The sequence below is a fragment of the Mixophyes fleayi genome, chromosome 8 (assembly GCF_038048845.1).
Source record: "Mixophyes fleayi isolate aMixFle1 chromosome 8, aMixFle1.hap1, whole genome shotgun sequence".
In the NCBI taxonomy this organism is placed as follows: domain Eukaryota; kingdom Metazoa; phylum Chordata; class Amphibia; order Anura; family Limnodynastidae; genus Mixophyes; species Mixophyes fleayi.
The window spans coordinates 89,663,075-89,685,460 of NC_134409.1; the positions used below are offsets into that span (position 1 = coordinate 89,663,075).

The 22,386-nt window shown below is 41.9% G+C and overlaps 1 protein-coding gene across 1 annotated transcript in view; it reads left to right on the plus strand.

Moving 5' to 3' along the window:
• Positions 1-14,177, plus strand: part of LOC142099426 (cytochrome P450 2D15-like) — a 102,079-nt gene extending 87,902 nt beyond the window's left edge. Inside the window, exons 8-9 of the mRNA XM_075182861.1 lie at positions 1,297-1,438; positions 13,682-14,177. Coding sequence (XP_075038962.1) covers positions 1,297-1,438; positions 13,682-13,863 — 324 coding nt within the window. The 3' untranslated portion in view covers positions 13,864-14,177. The remainder of the gene's footprint in view (positions 1-1,296; positions 1,439-13,681) is intronic.
• The last annotated feature ends 8,209 nt before the right edge of the window (positions 14,178-22,386 follow it).

Sequence of the window (22,386 nt, forward strand, 5' to 3'; positions counted from 1 at the left end):
CCATTAAAATAGTGTCATTTACTTAGTATGCAGAGTTGGTTAAATAATAATTTTGTCAATGGTGCGCTACAGGTCCGAGCATGACCTAGGCACCTTTAAGTGGTTAGCCATGCTAGCGCTTGTAATATTACAAACTCTAACATACCTATGTCTGGCGGGGTATGCTGGCACTTGAGGTACCAAATGTTGCCTGGCATCCTGAACTCGCTGGGTCCTATCGTGTTCCAGGGACAAATGTAATAAAAAAGCACAAAATACTTCACTAAAAATAAATGTAATTGAAATAAATACATCCCTACACTACCCTCTTTAGATTCCTATATTTCCTCACCTAAGCTCCAGTGGCATCTTTATTGTAAAAATACAGGTCTTGGCAGAATTAAAAACCCTCATTGATGACGCATGATTAGCTCAAACGAGAGCTTTGCCGCAAATGAGCTCTTTGTCGCAGTGTATTGATATTTATAATCACAAAAAATATTCCATGCAATGAGGTCAGGGCGTGGGAATCCCCCTGGCTGGCATAGCCTAGTGCTGACAGCACTACAGTTGTTTTTTTCTTGTGGGGGGTCTGTTTTTTCACCCCTATTATTTATCTATTTTTTAAAAGACGAGGCAAGGTATGTGTTGATGGTTATCAAGATGGGTGTTGTACCAGGGGAGAAACAGCAGCATAAGATTTACCTCCTCCACATCTACGTAGGTAGTATGAAGTGTTAACATGCCCTAACTATACTTGGGCTGATAGCCCAACCCTTATCTCTCTCCCGTTCTTACTCTCTACATATAGACTGAGATGTAGTCCTGTTCACTGTGCATATGCAGTACAGAAAGCACATTTTGCTCTTCCATTTTGGACCTGCATCTATCTCTGCATAAACCCCCCAAGTGTGTCATATTACTCTTGGCAGCCAAGGAACTGCAGAGAAGCATAGGTAACTTACTCTCTCCTTTTCTTTCCTAAATTCACATACAAACACTAGATCCAAAACATATGGAAGAACAATTATTGAGCTCATTTTGATTGTCACGTTTGTAGGTTAAAAAAATAGGTAGCTTCCCACAAGAATGATTCTTTGGGGCAGATTCAATTCGCGCAAGGTGCCTCTGGAACAGTTTATTTAATGCAAGTATAAACTGGGATGTTTTTAGATTTTTTTCTAACCCACAGAATTGTTGTTATTCCAGTGAGTGTGTGAGAGGGGGTTTCTGGGCAACTAGAATATACCTGAAGTGCGCACCTGATCATGTATAATTATTTTATATAATTTATATGTTTTAATATTATTTTCAAAGGGGACCACCATCATCACCAACCTGTCATCTGTGCTGAAGGATAAGCAAGCTTGGGAAAAACCTCTGCAGTTTTATCCCAATCATTTCCTTGATGAGAATGGGAAGTTTGTAAAGAGAGAAGCTTTCATGCCATTTTCTGCAGGTAAATCTATAAAAACTTTCTTTATTGAGGAGCTTATCATAAATCAGGGAGGGTTGTCAAGCCTCTTCCCAGTGAACTTCCTATTTACATGACTTAGGCACCGCGAGTAATCTTCTTGGAACCATTTGAGGCATTGTGGAAACTGCCATATTGGAGGATAGGGGATGCAGAGGTAAGAGAGATTTTGTTGTTTAACTTACCTCTAATTTTTTTTATTGAAAAAGTAACTTTATTTGTATAAAGGTACAAAAAACACACTATACATGACATTCAAGTGTACGCAGTACACCGTAAAACACAATCATTCATACATTTTAGTACCATACAAGGCATAAAGTACAAGATATGATATCCTACACTATACATTGAGTACTGCACTAACCATACAAACTTAAACAATATAACATTTAAAAAAAGAATGGATGTGAGGGGACGGTAGGTGAGAGGGGAAGCGTGGGGAAGTCACAAGCCCAAAGCTTTATTGAGACAGACACAAATATGGGAAGAGTGCATAAATAAGGCATGACATTCAATAACACTTTAAACTGTGATAGGGGAATGGATTGGAATGGGTAAGTGAGGGGAAGCACAAGCCAAAGGTTTTAATGATAAATAGAGATGGGCGGGCTCAGGGCCGGATTAACCCTAGGGCTAACTGGGCTACAGCCCAGGGGCCTCGGGCATCCAGGGGGCCCTTGAAAGGGCTCAGCAGCATTATTGATCGGTCGGGGGCGGGGACACCCCCGGCATGATCAATGCTGCTGAGCACTTTCACTGCGGTATTTTCCCGACGTGCTGTAGTCCCCTCACTGAGGAGATCTCGTGAGTCTCACTCTCACAAGTTCTCCTCAGTAAAGAGCGTACAGCGCGCCGGGGAAGGACTACAATGTGTTAGAAGGAGGTAAGTGCCCTGGGGGTGGCTCGGCTCAGCTCACCAGGGGGGGGGACCCTCACGGGTGAATGGAGGCCCCCTTAGCCCAGGGGCCTCCATTCCCTTAATCCGGCCCTGGGCGGACTTGGTTCCCTGAGAACTGAACCCACCCGAACTTTGCCTATCTGAGTACCGAGACAAGCAGGCTCGGTACTCTCCCGCCCGCTCGGATTCCAAATCGAGGCCGAACATCATCGTGACGTCATTGGATCTCGGGGCTCGGTTCTCGCGATACTTGAAAATTATAAATACCTGCCTCCACAGCAATCCATCGCCATTTGACAGAGGGAGAGAGCAGGGTGTAGTCACAGGCTGATTAGAGCAGGGACAGAGAATACAATCCTGCTAACAATTCTGATTACAATTCTGATTACAGATCTGATAACAATTGATTTAGAAGAGAGGAGGATAGAGGAGTCTTTTTTTTCAATATTTAGCACTCCAAGTGCTTTTGGGGTGTCCCCATTCTTTTGCATTAATATTTCTGGCTGTCAAAAGTACTATTTTTTAGCAGTCTCAAAAAATAATATTTAGCAGTCTCAAGTGCTTTTGGGGTGTCCCCCATTCATTTACATTCATATTTCTGGCTGTCAAAAGTCCTGTTTGTCAGCAGTATCTAAAACAATTTGTAGCACTACAAGTGCTTTGGTCTCATAATGGATTCAAAGCAGTCCACATATCAGCAGCATGAGCAACCAGGTTCTGTCACCAGTCCTGATGGTAGTGTTCCCAGTACGTCATCTGGGAAAGGCGATGTAAAACTACACAGTCTTTTGAAATCAGTCCAAAAAACAAACACGAAAACTTTTTTTTACCGTGTTGAAGCGAAAAAGAAGTGTAACTGAGGAAAAGTTAAGTGCCGATAAAATAAAAATTGCCAACATGCCATTCTACACACACAGTAGCAAAGAGAGAATAAGGCCTTCACCTTTCTCTATTAGTGGCAGATCCAAAAATGTTACAGAGCCTACAAGTGGTACACAACTACTGTTACGCGTCAAAGCGGAGCTGCAAGAAAACAGTAAGGCATTAGAGGATAATGTATGCTCAGAATCAGAAATGACACCAATCCCTGTGGAGAGTCCATCCACCAGTGGTATGTCTAATCGTGAGCATTCTGATAATGTACCCATAAAGAGGGGCTCTTTCAGCAGTTCTGCTCATGTGTGCCTGAACAGCCCGAGTGTAGCCGGTGATACACAAATTGAGGATGCCACTTTGGAATTAGAAGAGGATGAGGGGGAGATTTGTGTAGGCGACGAGGGCGCTAATGAGGATGTTGATGATTGTGATGCAGACAGATACCAAATTGCCTTTCTCAATTTCTATTTCTATTCTAGATTAGATAACGGCTGAATAGTTTTCTATTTTACTCCTAGTGGAGAGGGGATCTGATGCAGACAGATACCAAACTGCCTTTGTCCATCTCTTTGTATATGCTAGTTCTACAGTCTATGCAGGCTGCTTTTTTTACTACAAGTGGATGGGGGGGGGCTGATGCAGACAGATACCAAACTGCCTTTGTCCATTTCTATGTATATTCGAATTTCTAGTTCTACAGTCTATGCAGGTTGCTTTTTTTCTATTTTACTACAAGTGGATGAGGAGGGGGGGGGGGGTGATGCAGCCAGATACCAAACTGCCTTTGTCCATTTCTTTAGATCTTTAACTAGAAGTGTAGGGTTTAATATTTACCCAAAGACGATGGCTGCATTGCCAATAGGCTAAGATGGAGAGGAAGACAATCAGGTTTGTGTGCAGGGATTAAACTGTTTCTTCCTAATTTATTAGCTTTAGAATTACCTTACTTATCCAAGAAACAGGTGGAGCACTAAATTTGGTTACTTTATGCCCCAAAAAAATGATTTTCCAACAAAACCAAACAAAACCAAAACACTCAATCGCGGTTTTGCAAAACCAAAACCAAAACCAAAACACGACGGTAATCCAGATCCAAAACCAAAAACAAAACCAAAACACGGGGGTCAGTGACCATCTCTAATGATAATAAACACACACAGGGGGAGAAGGAGAAGAGGGAGACAGCAATCAATCTTCTTCCTCTTCCTCAGGACTGTCAAGGTAGTTATAGTCTTTTAGCAGGCTGTGGATCAGCCTGCGACAGTCTTGGATGGTCATCTTCTCCCGCTTCAAAATGAGGCGATTCCTGGCAAGTGCCTGTTCAGTGGGGCAGTCCCAAAACATATGCTGTGCTGTTTCCATTCTGGTGATACAAAAGAGGCAGTGAACATATCTGCACAGGTTCCGGAAGTGCATGAATGTCGTGAGAGGCAGACCCCCTGTCGAAGTCAGCAACTTGGATAAAGTCATTTCAATAAATATCGAGCAAACTTGGTTGTCTTTGTCTGAAATTATGCGTAGAGCACGCTACGGCGTGGAAGGGCGTATCCAGCCGCAACACGTGGCAATAACAGGTTTTGCACTTTTACTCACATTCACACGAACACACACATTTGTAATTAGTACACATTAATTGTAGTTGCAACACATATATATTTATGTCGAAAAATAGTAGTATTTATGTTTAATATTATAAGTTATATGCATGTTAGTGAAATCAAAGGTTCTGGTTGCAGGAACTATGTCATGTTTAGTATAATTTTGATCCCCTTTTCATCAGCAGTTGTCCGGTTCATTCGCCGAAGGAATCGCACATTGCATACTCTAGTTAGCGATGTTAGGGAATAAATGTTTAAAGTGATACAGACTGTAAAATGCAAATAGACTAGTTGAAACTGGATTCTTGGCGGGAAAATTGGAACACATCCCCTGGAGAGATGACCCCCACCTTTGGATATTTTGGTTTGAACTGGCCTATGACCTGTCGTACACTGGACCTTCCTGAAGCCTGGACTAATAGAAGCAAGCCACATCATCTGCATTGTTTTACTGTATTTCTGACTGCATATAAGCAGGGGCTCTGGGCTTAGTGACCAGTCTTCTTTGACCACAGCCTTCAGACCTGAATGACTGTTCACTGGATCGAGAGCGCCTGTGATAAGTAACGGCTGTACTTGTTTTATTTCGCATTGATATTGTGCTACTTTTACGCTATTAAATTATTTTGTGCTTTGGAACCACACATCGGGATTCGACAATCGTTATTGGATAGCGACAACACGTGCATAACACCCCCCCTGTATAGCCAGCCATGCAATGTCTTTATGTCCATTAGTCAGCCTCTTAGAGGCGACATTCTCCCACACATGTTTGGCTGTAGCAACAGGGAGCCCTGGAACTGACTCCATAATGTCTTTCGCTCTGATGAGCTTGTGGACAGTTTTTGGCTTCCACAAGTCTGGTTTAAGTCCCTCCAGATGGTGCTCCCTCACCAATTGTCCAACATCCAGGTAAAACCAAGGTGTAGTCCAGTTGTAAAGGAAGGAGCTTTCCCACTTGTCCCAACCAAGGGTCCAACAAAGAGGCAGGAGGAAAAATCGAGACGTGGACTTCCCAGTAGAGCAAATATTGTTTTCAATAATAGTTCTGCGGATGCAGTTACAAACGAAGAAGGCTTGCACCATGGTGGCGATATCTGGGATCTCTTTCCCACCTTTGAGGGGTTCCCTGTACATAACCAACTGCTTCACTCTGTCTATTTTGGAGCCCCAGATGAAGTGGAAGACTGTTCTCATGATGGGCTTGAGCTGTGTACTGCAGAACGAGAAGAATATTGTTGCGCAATACCAGTGCTTTCCCTATGATGGCAAGGTCTTTCAGGTTTCATAAGACATCTTTCTGCCTGACTGTCACCAGTCTCTCTTCCCAACACTTCAGGGCCGTGCCCTCTACACCAAACCAAATACCAAGAAGTCTGACTTGATTGTGAAGGGGAATGCAGCAGGGGATAACAGGTGCCACTGCCCGAAGAGCATCGCCTCTGAGTTCCTGCAGTTGACCTTTGCCCCTGAAGCTCGGCCGAAGTTCTCGCAGGTCTGGACAAGTGCTGTCACTGAACGCTGGTCAGTGCAGAAGACAGTGAAATCGTCCATGTAAAGCTAACACTTGACCTTTAGTCGGTTTGGTCCCGGTGCGATGATGCCTCTTATCTCTGGATTCCTCCTGATGCACATCGCAAAGAGCTCTATACAAAAAAACAAAAGAAGAGGTAAAAGAGGGCAGCCTTGTCTGACCCCAGACATTGCGGAAAAGGGGTCAATCATCCAGTCGTTCACCAACACCAAGCTGTAAATATCAAGGTACATCAGGTTAATATAAGAACAAAACATATCACCCAAGCCAAACCTGCACAAAACTCTATGCATAAAATCATGAGAAACATGATCAAAGGCCTTCTCCTGATCAAGACTGACCAGGGCCACTTGTGCATGGCGATCTTTGATTTAGTGGACCGTGTCCCTCAGCAACGCAAGACTGTCGGCAATCTTGCGACCAGGAATGCCACAAGTCTGATCCAGATGAACAATCTGTCCAATGACAACCTTTAGCCTGTTGGCCACTACCTTGGCAAGGATCTTGTAGTCCACGTTCAGGAGAGAGATGGGCCGCAAATTTTTAAGGTCACATCTCTCCCCCTTGCTCTTGTACAGGATCGTCATCAGTCCCTCTCTCAGAGTAGGAGACATTATGCCCTTCACTACCATCTCCTAGTACAGCTCTAGCAGGTACGGGCCAATGAGGTCCCCCAGCGCTACATAGAGCTCAGTTGGGAAACCGTCACTGCCCGGAGTCCTACCTGGCCTAAAGGATCTAACGCCAAAGTGCAGCTCCCCCAGTGTAAGGGGGGGCGTCCATGGTCTCTTTACCTGCAGGATCATTAGTGTTAGTGATACCTGACAGGAATATTTCAGCCGCATCTGTGCCGATAGTCTTAGGGAGTTGAGGTTGCTGTAGTAGTCTGTGACGACTCCCATGATGCCCTCTTTCCCCTTTCTTAGAATGCCGGTCTCGTCCTGCAGCTCTAACTTACCTCTAATTATACCACAATATAATGTTTTTGGGTGGAATTGTCCTTTATAACTCACATATTTTTGCCACAGTTTACTGCTACATAATACATTATTAGGACAATTGAGACAAGATCACATAGCCAAAAGGGGAATATGGGGGAAAAAATAGAGAAGTATTCTCTTTCAAATATAATATAAAAAAATACTACTACTATCCTTAAACTACAACCTAATAGTCAGATGTTGAAAGAGTATACTTCGTACCAATGGAAATGTAAAGGCATTTTTTTTTCATTATGCATTACTTTTTGGGAGATACTGATACCCTTGATTTTTGCAAGTTTACCCTCATGTTTTACAAAGGGTCGCAATTAGAGTTAGAGTAAATCCAGCTAAAAGGTCTCATTTAATGGCTGCTGCATTTTGTGCTCCCAATATATGTGTGAAGATTCTGATGCTTAAATAGTGTACTTACATGTGTATGTTGAGTAATAATCTCCAATAATCTCCAAAACCACAGTATGTCTGCATCAGTTGTATGTCATGGACAAAATGTGTATTTTAACGCCAACAAGTGTGTACTGGTACAGGTTAACAGTGTGCAAGTTGAATCAACAAGTTTGTACACAATGTAATAATCGAATGAAATACCATATACACAAGAGAGAATAGTGTTTTGACAGTGTTATCAATAAACCCAAAATCTCCAATGTCTAGGCCTCTGTAACACTGTCTTCTCCTGGTTTTACCTTACAAACCACTTCTTTTCAGTCTCTACACCCATCTCCACCTCCCCCTTCTTCATTTACCCATCGGAGTTCCCCAAAGATCCGTTCTTGGTCTCCTGCTCTTCTCCCTCTACACCTCCTTCCTTGGTAACCTCATCAGCTCTATGGCCTCCAGAACCAATTATGCTCCCAAATCTCTTGGTCATCTTGGATGTCTAAGGACTTTGTTAAACTCAATGGGCCCGAGTCAAAAAGGAGAGCAAAGCAAAAAGAGGATTAACTTTACACCTTGGCAAAACCATGTTGCATTTTAGGGGGAGGTAAATTTAAAATGTGGGGACAGATTTATAATTTCGCTAGGGCACGTCCCATATCAGCTTTAAATTTCTGTGTAAAAATAAAGCTCTCAAGTATATGTGTGCTACATGAAAAATTGCCAGTATTTTCCTTACATGCAAAATAATAAACTAATTTGCACCCCTTGCAATAACATGGTTTGTCCAGGACCAGATTTACTCCATTTTTTGCCTTGCTCTCCTTAATGACTCAATATTTTTAGAAGTGAAATAATCGTCTTCCCTCCTCCAGGGCTTCTCTGTCCCTCAAGTCAGGGATCAGCCTTGACTCCTCCCTCTCTTTCAGACCTCACATTCAGTCCCTCTCCAAATCCTGCTCCTTCCACCTCCAGAATATATCCAAGTTCTGTCCCTTTTTCACCATGGAAGCTACCAAAACTGTTATTCAAATCCTTATAATCTCTCACCTTGATTACTGTAACCTCCTCCTCTCTGTCCTTTTCAACGCCGGCCTTCAGTCTATCCTCATTCCCTCTGCTTGCCTTATTTTTCCTCTCCTGACATTCTTTATCTGATGTTCCTCTTTGCCAGACCCTACACAGGCTCCATGTGACCTATAGGGGCATATTCAATTGGGCGCGTTACTGTTAAAAGTAACTCCAGCTTTTTGCTCGCAGCTCAGCTGCGAGCTGAAAGCCGGGCTAAAACTACCATGATAACGGTAATAGTTTTAGCGCGGCAGTACTTCAGAAAGAATTGAATTCCTCCATAGAATTAAATTTAAATTCCTTACCCTCACCTCTAATTCTCTCAACCAATCTCCCCTTTACATCTCCAACTTCATCTCTACCCACACTCGTTTGCATTCCCTCTGTTCTGCCAACAACTGCTGCTTCACTACCACTCTGATTACTTGATTACTTCTACTAAATCATGCCTTCAGGATTTCACCCGGGCTGTTTCCTACCTGTGGAACGATCTTCCATGCTCTATCAGAGTAGCATTTGCTCTCCAAGGCTTCAAGCATACCGTTAAACCTCATTTCTTAATGTAAACCAATCAACCCTCCTCTATGCTCTTTTGCCTTGGCTATCACCATGTCACGGGCACTAGGAGTTTCTACCAGGATTCACCAGGTGTGATTATGCTTACCAGAGGGGCGGAGTTTATCACAGCGATCCTCTGGGCAGTATGGTGAATGGTTGGAACAGTACAACAACTTAGGATAAGGAATGTCGATGGAGAGTCAGCGACTTGCAGCTATGCGGCAGGAGAGTCAGTGACTTGCAACTATAATGCGGAGGTAGGTATAACAACTGATGTGCAGAGAAGACTCGTGCCAGTGCAGGTGGGTAGCGGGGAGAGTCAGTGGTCTGCGGATAGCAAGTTATACCACTGCTGTGATGGGAAGAGTTGTCCAGGTGCAGGTAGGAGCGGGAGCGTCAGTGGTCTGCGGATAGAAAGTTGTACCACTGCGGTGATGGGAAGACTTGTCCAGGTGCAGGTAGGTAGCGGGAGCGTCAGTGGTCTGCGGATAGCAAGTTGTACCATTGCGGTGATGGGAAGACTTGTCCAGGTGCAGGTAGGTGGCGGAGTAGCAGGTAGTCTGTAGCGGCAAGTATACCACTGATGAGCAAGGGAGACTTGTCCAAATGCAGGCAAGCAGCTGAATAGAAAATAGTCTGTGGCGGGTACGTTATCACTGATGAGCAGAGCAGGCTTGTCCAGGTGCAGGTATGCAGCGGAATGGCAAGCAGTCTATAGCGGGTACGTTTACCACAGAAGAGCAGATAAGGCTTGTCCAGGTGTAGGCATGCAGCAGAGTTGAGGTAGTCTGTAGCAGGCAAGTTTATCACGGATGAGCAGAGAGGACTTGTCCACAGCAAAACCGATCACACGAGCAGAACACAGGAAACACCTAGGAGTCTCAAGGGAATGAGAACCAAGAACAGGCAACGATACTAAGGACACAGGTGCCTAAAATAGTGAGTGGTGATTGATTCACCAATAGGATTAAAAGCAAGGTTTTAAGTTCAAGAGTCCTGCACATGCGCAATCCAGTCAAGATAGCGGACGGCCGCGGCTTAGGACAGGCGCCGGCAGGAATGAGAGAGAGACACGTACCAGACCAGAGGCACTAACCGTCCGGTGAGTGACAGACCACCTCTGTCCCACCATGTACCACCCTATTTGTGTCTTCCCCTTTAGGATGTAACCTCTCACAAGCAGGGCCCTCTTTCCTTGTGTTCTACTTCTACTATTGCACCACCCTTTGTACTTTAAGGCCTATTTCCCTCGTCCTATTTTCTTGAGCCCACACCCACTTCATGTTGGACATTACTGATACTCTTACTCCCTGCCCTGTAAAAAACTTGATCTGCATTACCAAGTTATGTGTGTGTAATTTTTTAATTAATAGATGTCTTTTTATTATTGAGTTTTTGTGTTTTGTAGTTTTTATAATGTGTTATTTAATGTGTGATGGTTCGTTGCCATCTGTGTATTGTAAACTATTGTAAATTCCATGTACGGTCCTGTGGATCTGTTGTGGTGCCTTTTAAATAAATGATAATAATAACTACTGTTCACTGGAGGGGTTAATATACAAGCAGCCAATCAGAAGCAGATAGTGCTACTGATGGTCATCATTATCATCATGGAGTATTTTTGCCCCAGTCCTGTAGTACTTCAGGAGATATGCCGCCTTAGAGCAGTATCTTGTGATTTGTCAGTGTTTAACAATGTCTCATCTCCAGGGGAGTGTTACACTTATGGGAAAATGCCCTCACTATTCTCAACTAGCCCTTGCACACTTAAGCTCCCGCCTCTCCAGATGAAAATTTTGTCTCCAGTCTATGATGTGCATTTTTGCGTACATATGCAGTATGGAAATGCGTATGTCCCCAAAAAATTAACGTATGCTTAACTCTGAGCCTCAAAGGCTGCAAATTTGCATTTGGACACATAGGGCTAGATTTACTAAGCTGCGGGTTTGAAAAAGTGGGGATGTTGCCTATAGCAACCAATCAGATTCTAGCTTTCATTCATTTAGTACCTTCTGCAAAATGACAGCTAGAATCTGATTGGTTGCTATAGGCAACATCCCCACTTTTTCAAACCCGCAGCTTAGTAAATCTAGCCCATAATGTTACAATGCAAGGGGTACAAATGCAATTTTTGTTTTGGCATCCATGGAAAATATTTCCTGCTTTTGTGTGTACCATACAAATACTGGACAGCTTTATTGTTACACTCAGGGCCTGATCAACCACTAGGCTGATCAGGCTGCAGCCTGGGGCGCTGAGTCCTGGGGGGCGCAGCGCGGGAGAATTGCAAGCTGTTTTTATTTTTTCCTTCAAATGCCGGCGATCGGCTTCTTTCTCCTCTAATGGGGCCGTCCCTGTCCTCAAGGGGGCGGTCCCGCATGCTCCTGTACCCAATCACGCAGCTAACAGCATTCGACGCTGTTAGCTGCGCTGTCAGTGTGGCTGCAGTTTATTGCTTAGTGTGGTCACGTGAGATCTTACATCTCCTGTGACCACTGTAATCAAGCAGAGCGCGCCCGCAGTGACAGTGCAGCTAACAGCGTTGGATGCTGTTAGCTGCATGTGAAGATGACAAGTGCCGGCATCTGGAGAGAGGAGGAACAGAAGACAGCAAGGTAAGTGCAGCTTGTTAAATATCAGGGGGGGGGGAGAGATGACTGGGGGGATTAATGAACTGGCTAATGGGGGGGAGGCTTATAAATTGGATATGTGGGGATTAATGAACTGGCTAGTATGGATTGGATAGGGGGGATTAATGGAGTGAAAATGGGGAGGTAATTAACTGGCTAGAGGTGGGACTTATGAATTGGGTGGGGGTGGTTATGAATTGGATAGAGGGGGCTTATGAATTGGATGGGGGGTTAATGAAATGGCTAGAGGGGGGATTAATGAAGTGAAAATGGGGAGGTAATGAACTGGCTACAGGGGGGGTTTAATGAATTGGAGAGGGGGGATTAATGAAATGACAATGGGGAGGTAATGAACTGGCTAGAGGGGGGTTAATAAATTGGATAGGGGGATTAATGAAATGGCAATAGGGAGGTAATGAACTGGCTAGAGGGGGGGTTAATAAATTGGATAGGGGGGGTCATAAACTGTCTGGTGCGGGTTGATAAAAATGAAGGGGGATGAATTGGCTGGTGGGGGAGGTGATGAAATAGCTTGCGGAAGGGCAGGATCTCTGTATTGTGTGGCGGTAATGTGGGTGCTGACTGTGGTTTCAGCGGTCACTAGAATACTAAATACTAGATAGACAGGGCTGGTAGATGTTACTATATGAGTGTAAATAATTGTTATATATTTTATTGTCTGACTGTACTAGGGGTTGTTTTGTATTATTCAGGGTTTGTTAAAATGTTGCACTATAATACAATTTTTGCACATTTTAAATACAGGACTCCCAAGTTTTCAGAAGCCAGCCAACGGCTAATGCTCCAAGAACAAGCAAAAGAGAACACCAGGTAGTCTACGCTGCAAGATCAGGTAAGAGAGAAAGTGCATAATAAAGTGTGTTTTATGTATTAATTAATGTTTTACAATTTTATTTATATATATATATATATATATATATATATATATATATATATATATATAATGTGTGTGTATATGTATACGCACATTGGTGGGGGGGCGGCAACCAGTGTAGTAGCCTAGGGCGTCTGTGATTCTTATTCAGGCCCTGGTTACACTGCAATTTAGAGTTGAGCTAGGAGTTGCTTCCTTCCCACCTTTAATTCTGCCTGTCCTCAACATGGTTTTGTCTGATGCACAATTAGTCCTAAGTCTAAATGAGGCAGAATGTGGCACTAGACAATCATCATCATCAACAACAGTTATTTATATAGAGCTACTAATTCTGCAGCGCTGAACAGAGAACTCGCATTAGATCCTGCCCATTGGAATTTACAGTCTAAATTCCCTAATACACATACACACACACACACACACACACACACACACAATAAGATCAATTTAATAGCAGCCAATTAACCTACTTGTATATTTTTGGGATGTGGGAGGAACCTGGAGGACCATGGTCAGGAATCGAAATCATGACCCCAGTGATGCGAGACAGAAATGCTAACCACTAAGCCACCATAATGACCCAAAGCTAAAGACTTAAACTGGCCTGATAGGGTAACTAAAATTATTTAAAACATGGTTGTACCACAGTAATTTAGTTTATAAAGATATTTTGAAACCTCCGCTGTGCCTCTGCTGAAATGCTGGATTCCAGAAAGTTGTACATATTAAGTTTAAGACATATATATTTTTTTATTTATGTTATTAATATGGTTTGTTCTCTTGCAGGTCGACGAGTTTGTGTGGGTGAGCAACTAGCTAGAATGGAACTTTTCCTGTTCTTCACAACTCTCCTGCAGCAATTTTCGTTTGAGATTCCAAGGGACCAACCTCGCCCACGGGAAGATCCTCTCTATGCATTCACACTAAGTCCACATCCTTATGACTTGTGTGCTGTAGCCAGAGTATAATTTACTAAACAGAGGAGATATCTATATTCAATTCCAATCGCTCATTTATCATTTTAGTTCCCTTTAGACATTTCTTAATTATTGTAAAACCAATTCCCTTAAGAATGGATTTATATTCTATATTAATTCAACATCTCTAACTACTGAGCTAATTTTGATATTGAGCAACCAGTACACTATGCAAAATCTAATATGCGTGATGGCTAATTATCAATGTTTGGCCAAATTTACAATAGACAAAACTATGAATAATAAAATCGGTGAAATGCCTATTTTTGTGACTTTAAATATACAATAAAAAACTAAAATCAATTGGAAAAAGTGGTTTCCAGTTTATTGTGTAATGTCTCTTAAGACGTGACTGCCACACCATTGTGACGTACGAGCAATCTGCCATATTAAGGGCATGTGAGGAGAACATGCATGGGACTTGACTGTTTAAAAAGTGACTCAGGCTTTCTTACAGTGAATATCGGGTGTCCTGATTGAAGGTTGGTTGGTTACCCAGAGAAGAGGAGGAAGGATGGGGAACAGAGAGGAGTCTGTTTACGGTAAAACCAGTTCGATACCCTTCGTCTCTTGCCCATTCAGAGTATAGATCTGAGTTTGGTATATTATAATTACTGCTTGAGTAAATGCTACTGATATTCAACTATGTCTAAGTTCCGAGGAGGAGGCACCAGTAGCAGTGATGTTACACAGAGCTGTAAGTCTTTAGACCGAATATACAGTCAGGGCAGGATGCTGCTAATCTGTCCTGCACATGACTTGAGTGGTATAAGCAAGGATGCTTGCATCTGGGAGGTCCAAGACTGCATTTGCTCTTGCTATTAAATCAAAGTGTAGCCAAGAACAGGGTGAGATGGAACTACTACCTAGAGCCACATGAGTACGCTAGCATAACTGCAGTTGTGGAGAGGCAGAGAAGTAAGAGTGACAATTCCACAATGCAAGAGTGACAACTCTTATGTCAAGTGATACTTCTGCCTTATGTAACTAAGTAGTATGTGCTATAGAGTAAAGTAGGAATGTGTAAGTGACATTGAAAAACATACCTTATTTATTACAACTAAATAAGATGGCCTAAAGCCCATATATTCCATTACTGGTAACTGTACACCACTATACCTGATGCATTTGCATCACTGTTACTAAACCTTATTTGCACAGACACCTATTTATTATTATTATTATTATTATTATTATCGTAGACTTGTAAGGTGCCACAGTTCTCCGAAGAGCCGTACAGTAGGGAAAACAGTATATACATAAAACAGGGACATACAAGGTAGACAAAATAAATGCAGACATAAAAACAAAGGGTATAAAGGACCCTGCTCAATATAGAGTTTACATGGAAGTGGAAGAGGGCACAGCTGAAGCAAGAGGAGTAAACGTGCTTCAGATTGAGATAGTTGTGAGGGTACATTAGTGTGAATAGTGTTATCGAGGATAAGGTAAACTCTAAAAAAAGAGAAGGGTGTTCAAAGAGTATTGTTGAAGTCGTATAATTGGATGAACGAAAGTATATTGGTTTAATATTGTTTAGCCATGCATATGCGATCCGTACGCCACGTAACACGTGGCATGGTGCGTTCGCATGGTAAAATACGCACGCACACACTCGCATTACAACATTTAGTTATTTATATAATTCGTATTCATATTGGTACCGTTACACTGTAATTTATGAGCAGATAATATTTGGTTTATTATTAGTTTATATAATATGATTATATGTACATTTTAGTGTTATTAAAGGTTTAGGTTATAGGAAAGGTGTCATGCCTGATATCATATTGAAGCCCTAATCATCAGCAGCTGTCCGGTGCAGTCGGCGAAGAGATCGCACATTGCATACTTTAGTTATTGTTATTAGGGAATAATCCTTTGTATGATGCTGGCTATAAAAGGAGCAGACCCCCTGGAGAGACGACCCCCACCTTTGGATTGCTTAGATTGAATCAACCTATTACCTGTCTGCCCTGGACCCACCCAACGTCTGGACCTATAGAAACAATCTACGTCATCTCTATTGTTCAAGTGTAACACTGTACTGTATATAATCATCGCTGCACACCCTTTAGTTCTCAGTCAACTGTGACACAGTATTCTAACAGATATACTGTCCACCGGGTCCCGTGGGTGCGCAGCAAGCGCATGCGATTGCATTGGTATGTATTTATTTTTTGGTATTGGCTGTGCTGTACTGTACTGTATCATAATATAATAATGTATTGAATGGTTGACTATTTACATCTGCTAAAATAAATCACTTTGTGCGTTAGAAACACAATACAATCGCTTGGGCAATGCTTATTTGAAAACGATAAAATTACTTTAATAATTTGGGGGCTCTTGAGTTAGGAGGTTACGTTGCCGGAAGGTATGCAACGCTGATGGAATTCGGTTCCTCAACAAAGGGTGGATATTGACGGACGCGTCTCATATGGGAAAGAACGCAATGTGTTCAAAACCTGTTGTCCATTTTGTGTTGAGAAGCTGAATGTCCGTAGTTGCGTAATCTGAAGGAATGCTAACTAGAATCTAGGGACAAGAAAGAAAAATGTTTCTTTTTATTGTCGTTTTGCGTTTTAAAGGGTATTGCATTGCCTAGTGTATGTGTGCTTCCTGTTTAGCGTGTATGAACTTCTGTTATTGTTACCACTTGTTTAAACAATCATGTTCATAGTCTGTTATATATGTAACATAGTCTACATATGTGTTAATATGTTCATAGTCTGTTATATAAGCATTTGTTAAAACCTCTGTAAGACTACCATTGTTTGGGAAATCTATTTTCTGTGCAGAAAACAAAAGGTTTTATGTGACTGGTATGCATAAAGATAAGAGAAGAGTTTGCATACTGTTGAAAAGAGATAGATAAGGGAAGAATTTGCATACTGCTGAATACAGACAAAGAGGTGATTTACTATTGAAAAGACAGAGATATCGGTTGCTGCCTGACCAGGGAAACTGGATGAGCAAGGTTGTGTTTGAAATAAGAACAATTTAATAGGTAGTATGTGGATTTTTTACGTAACATACAGTGTAATTTAATAGGTAGTATGTGGATTTTTTATGTAACATACGGTGTAGTTTAAATAAGTAGTATACAGGGTATACGGTGTTATAGGTAATATACAGTATTCTAAGCTGTATATGGTGTGGGAATAGGTAGTATGTGGAATTTTTATGTAGCATACGGTGTATTGAAGAAGCACGTGATTTAAATAAGTAGTATATGGGGTATACGGTGCAAAACAGACTTTGTGGTAGAGTCCAGGGTATCGAGGAGCTGATAGCCCTTTAGTCTGCAATGATATTTCTGTGTTAGGAGGTGTGTGGGTGTAGCCTGTGAAACCATCCACGGATAAAAATCTCTAGTAGGTTCTGTTTGAAAGGAGAACAGGTAAAAAAAAAAAGTCTTTTTGCGTAGCGTTGAGAAATAGGTTGTTTTCACAATGGATGCGAAGCAAACGCTAGAGATAGTTCGTGTTGTGCTGCCTAATGAATGGCCGGTTAGTTCAGCAAGATTTCTCATGTTTAATAAATATGGTGCATACGCAACTGCATATTGCGACAAGTGGGTCAAAATGACCAAGGATTGTGAAAGATCTTTCCCAAACATGGGTAGTTTTGAGTCAGGGGTGTTAAATATTGTTAGAAATAAAGTGCGGTTGATTAAATCAACAAAAACGAGAATTAAACATGAGGATTGTTTAAAATTGTGGCAAATGGAAGGTAACACATGGCAGAGCAGCGAATGCACAGCGGAAGTAAGTGTGGCGAAAAGCACGCGCACAGCGGAAATGAGCGTACCGGAAGTGTGCGTTCCGGAAGTGTGCAGTGCAAAGCGTGGAGAACTGAGCACACGTGCGCCCTCGCAGCCAAATGCGATTGATGTGATAAGTACAGCCAATACCAAAAATGTTAAGAATGTAACCAGTAACTTGTATCCTATAATTTATGTTAAGGATAAGCTATCAAGGGAAGAAGGTGAACCCACCATCATTTCGGCCACTGCCTACGCTGGTAACATGCAAGAGGCACCACATGGACAAGGAAAGGGAATGGTTCCACCAGCAGGGGCAGCGGCTGAAATCGTTGAGAATAATGTAGAGATTAATAGAAGGGGAGACATCCATTATACTACAACAGCAATTCCAGCAACTAGTTCAGAATGTAGTGATTTAGTAGGTTTGCATCCTGTCCGCACAATAGCAGTTCCCAATGGGAAGGCAGACAGAAATGGCGTAGTTCCCATAAGACATGTAGAAATGCATTGTCCATGGACTAGATCTGAACTGCGTGCAATTATATCTGAGTTCCCAGACCCTAGGAAAGATTTAGCCAAGTGTCAGAAATTTGTTAGCGATTTAGGTTATGCACATGAGCCAACTAATAAAGATTGGCGAGTGGTGTTTAAGGCGTGTCTTCCTCCCGGTACTGATATACAAAAGCTTATTAAGGATTGTATGTTGGAGGAAGAGAAGTCCTTAACAGATGATGACAATCAGGAAAATATTAAACGCATAATCTCTCAGTTGGCCATATACTTTCCTGTGGTAGTGGACTGGAGTAAAATTTTCACTATCAAACAACAGAATAGTGAAAATGCAGTGGACTATTTTTCTAGAGCTCTGATAGCGATGGCCAAATACACTGTGTTATCAGACATAAAGGATGATGTACACTACAGGGAGGTTGCTGTTGCAGTACTAATTTAAAAACAAGGGTGCAAACTTCATTACCAAACTGGAGAGGGATCACTGTAGATACTCTCAGGGAGTCAGCTATAGAACATGATAATAATATAAATAAACAGAAAGAGACACTAAGTGATAGGTTAATGATGGTGAGTATCCAAGCACTAGAGGGACGGCACACACAACCACAGCATAATAACACCTGATTTAAGGAAAAGAAACAACATGAGTTGAGGAAGTGTTTTAGATGCACTAAAATGGGACACCAAGCAAAGGACTGTACAATGACAAGAGCGGAAGCAAAGAGAATTGGCCCATCTAAGGGGGAATCACACAGACACCCACAGAGACGGCGCACACAAGTCTCAGAGACTTCTCAACAGTTTCCTGTGCACCTCATAACAGCCAATGCCTTGGGGGAGAACCATAGCCAACCCTAGAGGTTAGGTCAGACCTGTAATCCTACAACCAGGTGGGGTTTAAACTGTGGTAAGTTTTAGTGTGCAGGAAACGGATTTAAAAATTAATCTTTGTTGATTTTGTTTGTTTGTTTTATGTTGTCACATGTTTGCTTTCCTAAATCGCTGGCCGATGGAAAAGAATGGAATTGTTTGTTTTGTTTGCTGTTTTAAGATAACTATCTTGTTTTTCTTCTCACAGATAAGGGTACACAGAAGATATATAAACTTAGTGTTTAAAAGGGGTGAGATAGAGAAATAGAAGAATTACTCTTGAAAGACTAATTAACAATAGACAAATGGAACACTCTTTGTTTTAGGCTGCAGTGTCTCATGATAATTTGTTTGGCTGAGAATCATTATCCAGCAAAAAAGTATATACATACTTTGCTCCAAAATATTGTTTATGTATCTCAGATGAGTCATCAACAGTTAATTTTTACATTTCTCTATTATAAGTTAGGAAAGTCCGTTGAAAAGGTATGTAGTCAATAAGATACCGAGTTCTTAATGAACAAATGACGGACGACACTGGATTGCACGGTTAAGACCTCCTAGTCATTCTTGGGAGGGATCATAGTTAAATGAATACAGCCATTTCCCCATAGAGTCAGAGTCCAATCCAGCTGTCATTTTGTTGTAAAAATCTCCCTTTCTGCATGTATGTTTGTATTCAAATCTTTGTATTCCCATCATTCATTGCTTTCCTATTTCTCATTCTTTACACAAACGCTAGTACCTCTCTCTCTCCCTCTCTCCCTCCCTCTCTCTCTCTCTCGCTCTCTCCCTCTCTCCCTCTCTCTCTCCCTTTCTCTCTCTCTGCTCTGGTAGAGATAAAATCAGACACAGTCTCAACAATGGGGCAAAGACATATGTTTATTTTTTTTACATAAGACAAGTTCAGAGATACACACACTAGATTAACATGAGTTACAGAAACAGTCAGGGGTTTTGTTTTCATGGGTATAGAAACTGCTGATTTTAAGCAGAAAGGTTCTGTTGTGGAAATACGATTCATGTTTTTTAGATTGCATATCTGTGTTGTTTTTTTTTTGTCTTATGATTCGTGCCTCCTGTTCAAAAATGTGCCTTTATATGGATGCACAAAGGGTGGAGAGGAGATTGCTGGAGGTTAGACATACAGATATGCATCTCTGTATAGAATATTGGAGTAGGATTTTTACCACAAGATACGACATAATGTGAAACCCTAGAAAATGTAGAATTTTCGTGTTTTATATTTTTCACTGTTAGACAGACATGTACTGGATACTATTATATTTGAAGAAAGTGTTATAGAAATAGACCCCTTTGCCTTTCCCACTTAGTCAAATAGCTGAATGTGAGGTACTGAGAATGGCATGTGAGTTGGCAGAGAGAAAATCGATTGATATACATTGGTCTTCAGCATTTTTCTAGTCTAGGGGGCGATGTTGAGGTGACTGAGAAATCGTTTTATGGCAATACCAGCACATGATTAGGACACTACATAGAGGACTTTATACAGTGACACAGTTACCAACTGAAGTAGCTGCTAGTAAGGTCCACACTTACACACACGACCATACATGGTTGTCACACCAGGGCGAACATAGCTGTCAAATAGACAGCAGGATTTTATGTGACAGCTAACAAATCTATGTTTTGTTTTGTTTTTCGTTGTATTATTTTAGTTCTAAAATGTGAACACACACATGCACGCATACACATATTGGTTAATATATAAAGATTTGTGTTACCTGAGGAATAAACTGTCTGGAAGGTGAAGAGATGTGGTGAGGAGTTTGGTGGACTCTGGAAAGATGGACAAAGTAGACCAATAGAGCCATCCCATATCCCTCCTGCTGATGGGTTTTCCTCCAGGTAAAACAAATACACGTCATCCAATTACCACCTTGCAGGATCCTCAAGTATACACTGGTGTACCAATGAAATATGTCTGGGTAAAGGTGTATTGAAATGTGTCTAATGTATTACTGTGTCATACTCAAAACTTTTGTTATTCAATGTGATAGTCCTAGAGTTATTATAGATGATAGGGGTATTCATGTTATTGATAATAGAGGTATAATATATGAGTAGTGGTAACAAATCACATACTTTCAATTAGCCATAAACCAGTGTGAACAAAAAGTAGTGGTACTCGGTAGAACGAATTGAATAGAATAAGAGTTGGAACTTGATTGAAGTGACTGATAGCTTCGGCCACTAGTCCTCTCCCGCTACCAAAAGATCACTCCTGGGCAGACTCCTAACCTGTCAGTTTTTGAAATGTTCTTGACCCCTCGTGAGGTGAGATTGTAACTGGGAGGCTAGGTTAGACCTTCAGAGAAGGTAAATAGTGAGACAGCAACCAAGAACGTCCAAAACACTGTTTCCTGAAAGGTCACACTAACTGTCAGGATGTTGGATCGGGAGAGTAAGTTGTGGAGTAATAATTTCTTAAACTTAGGTTATTTGACAGACAGGTACCAGGTGTAGGCTACCAGCATCACAGCTTCAAGCGTAGCAGAGACACACTGGTGCCCATTCCACCCACTGCAGAGGGGCCAACACTCAGAGAAGGGTCCAAGGGCACTCATGAGTCTGTTCTGGAAGGCCTCGAATGCAGTTAGTAGCACCTGAGCCAAAGGCTAAGACTGTTGTCTAGCATGAAGTTGTAGTTTTTCCTGTTTTGTGTTCTCTCATTTCAGTCTCTTCTCAGGACGGTTAATTCTTTTGATTATTAGCAGGTGACAGAGACTGGTTCAGGTAATGATAAGGAGGTATTGGGGAGGAAGGAGAAGTTAGTAGCATAATCGGTCCAGCCAATTACTCTATTCAATTCAAGGGTAAAGGAAGATTTGGAAACCTCGGAGCTTGAAGAAAGTGTGAGGGGCTATTGTCTGAGTAGCATTACGTCCGTAAGTACGGTGACCCCATGGTTAGAAAGAGATACACCCAGCGATGCCAATCCATTAATATTCGGACTTGAGCAGACATCCTTGAGAATGATTATCATTCTTGGGAGGGTAAGGTTTTAGACCAAACAAAGTGCTGGGCGTGCTCACACGTGCCTCAGTGATTATATCAAGTAGGATTAGTTCTCTTTCTACTAAATATTCTTGAGGTACCCGAACTATAGGCGGGAGGTCACTAAGGGAAAAAGTAGGACACCTAGGTCCCTTAGTCTGAAGTCTCCCAATGCTTTGCAAGCTGCTCACTGTTAAATCTGAGTATCGGGAGACTGGGAAGAACGAACAGACAATAGCCCGCCCACAAGTGTTGATGAAAAGAACTGATGACATTATTAGAAGTGTATATTAACGCAAGCTGAAGGAGATTGTATATGACATTATTGATAGACATTGGATGAT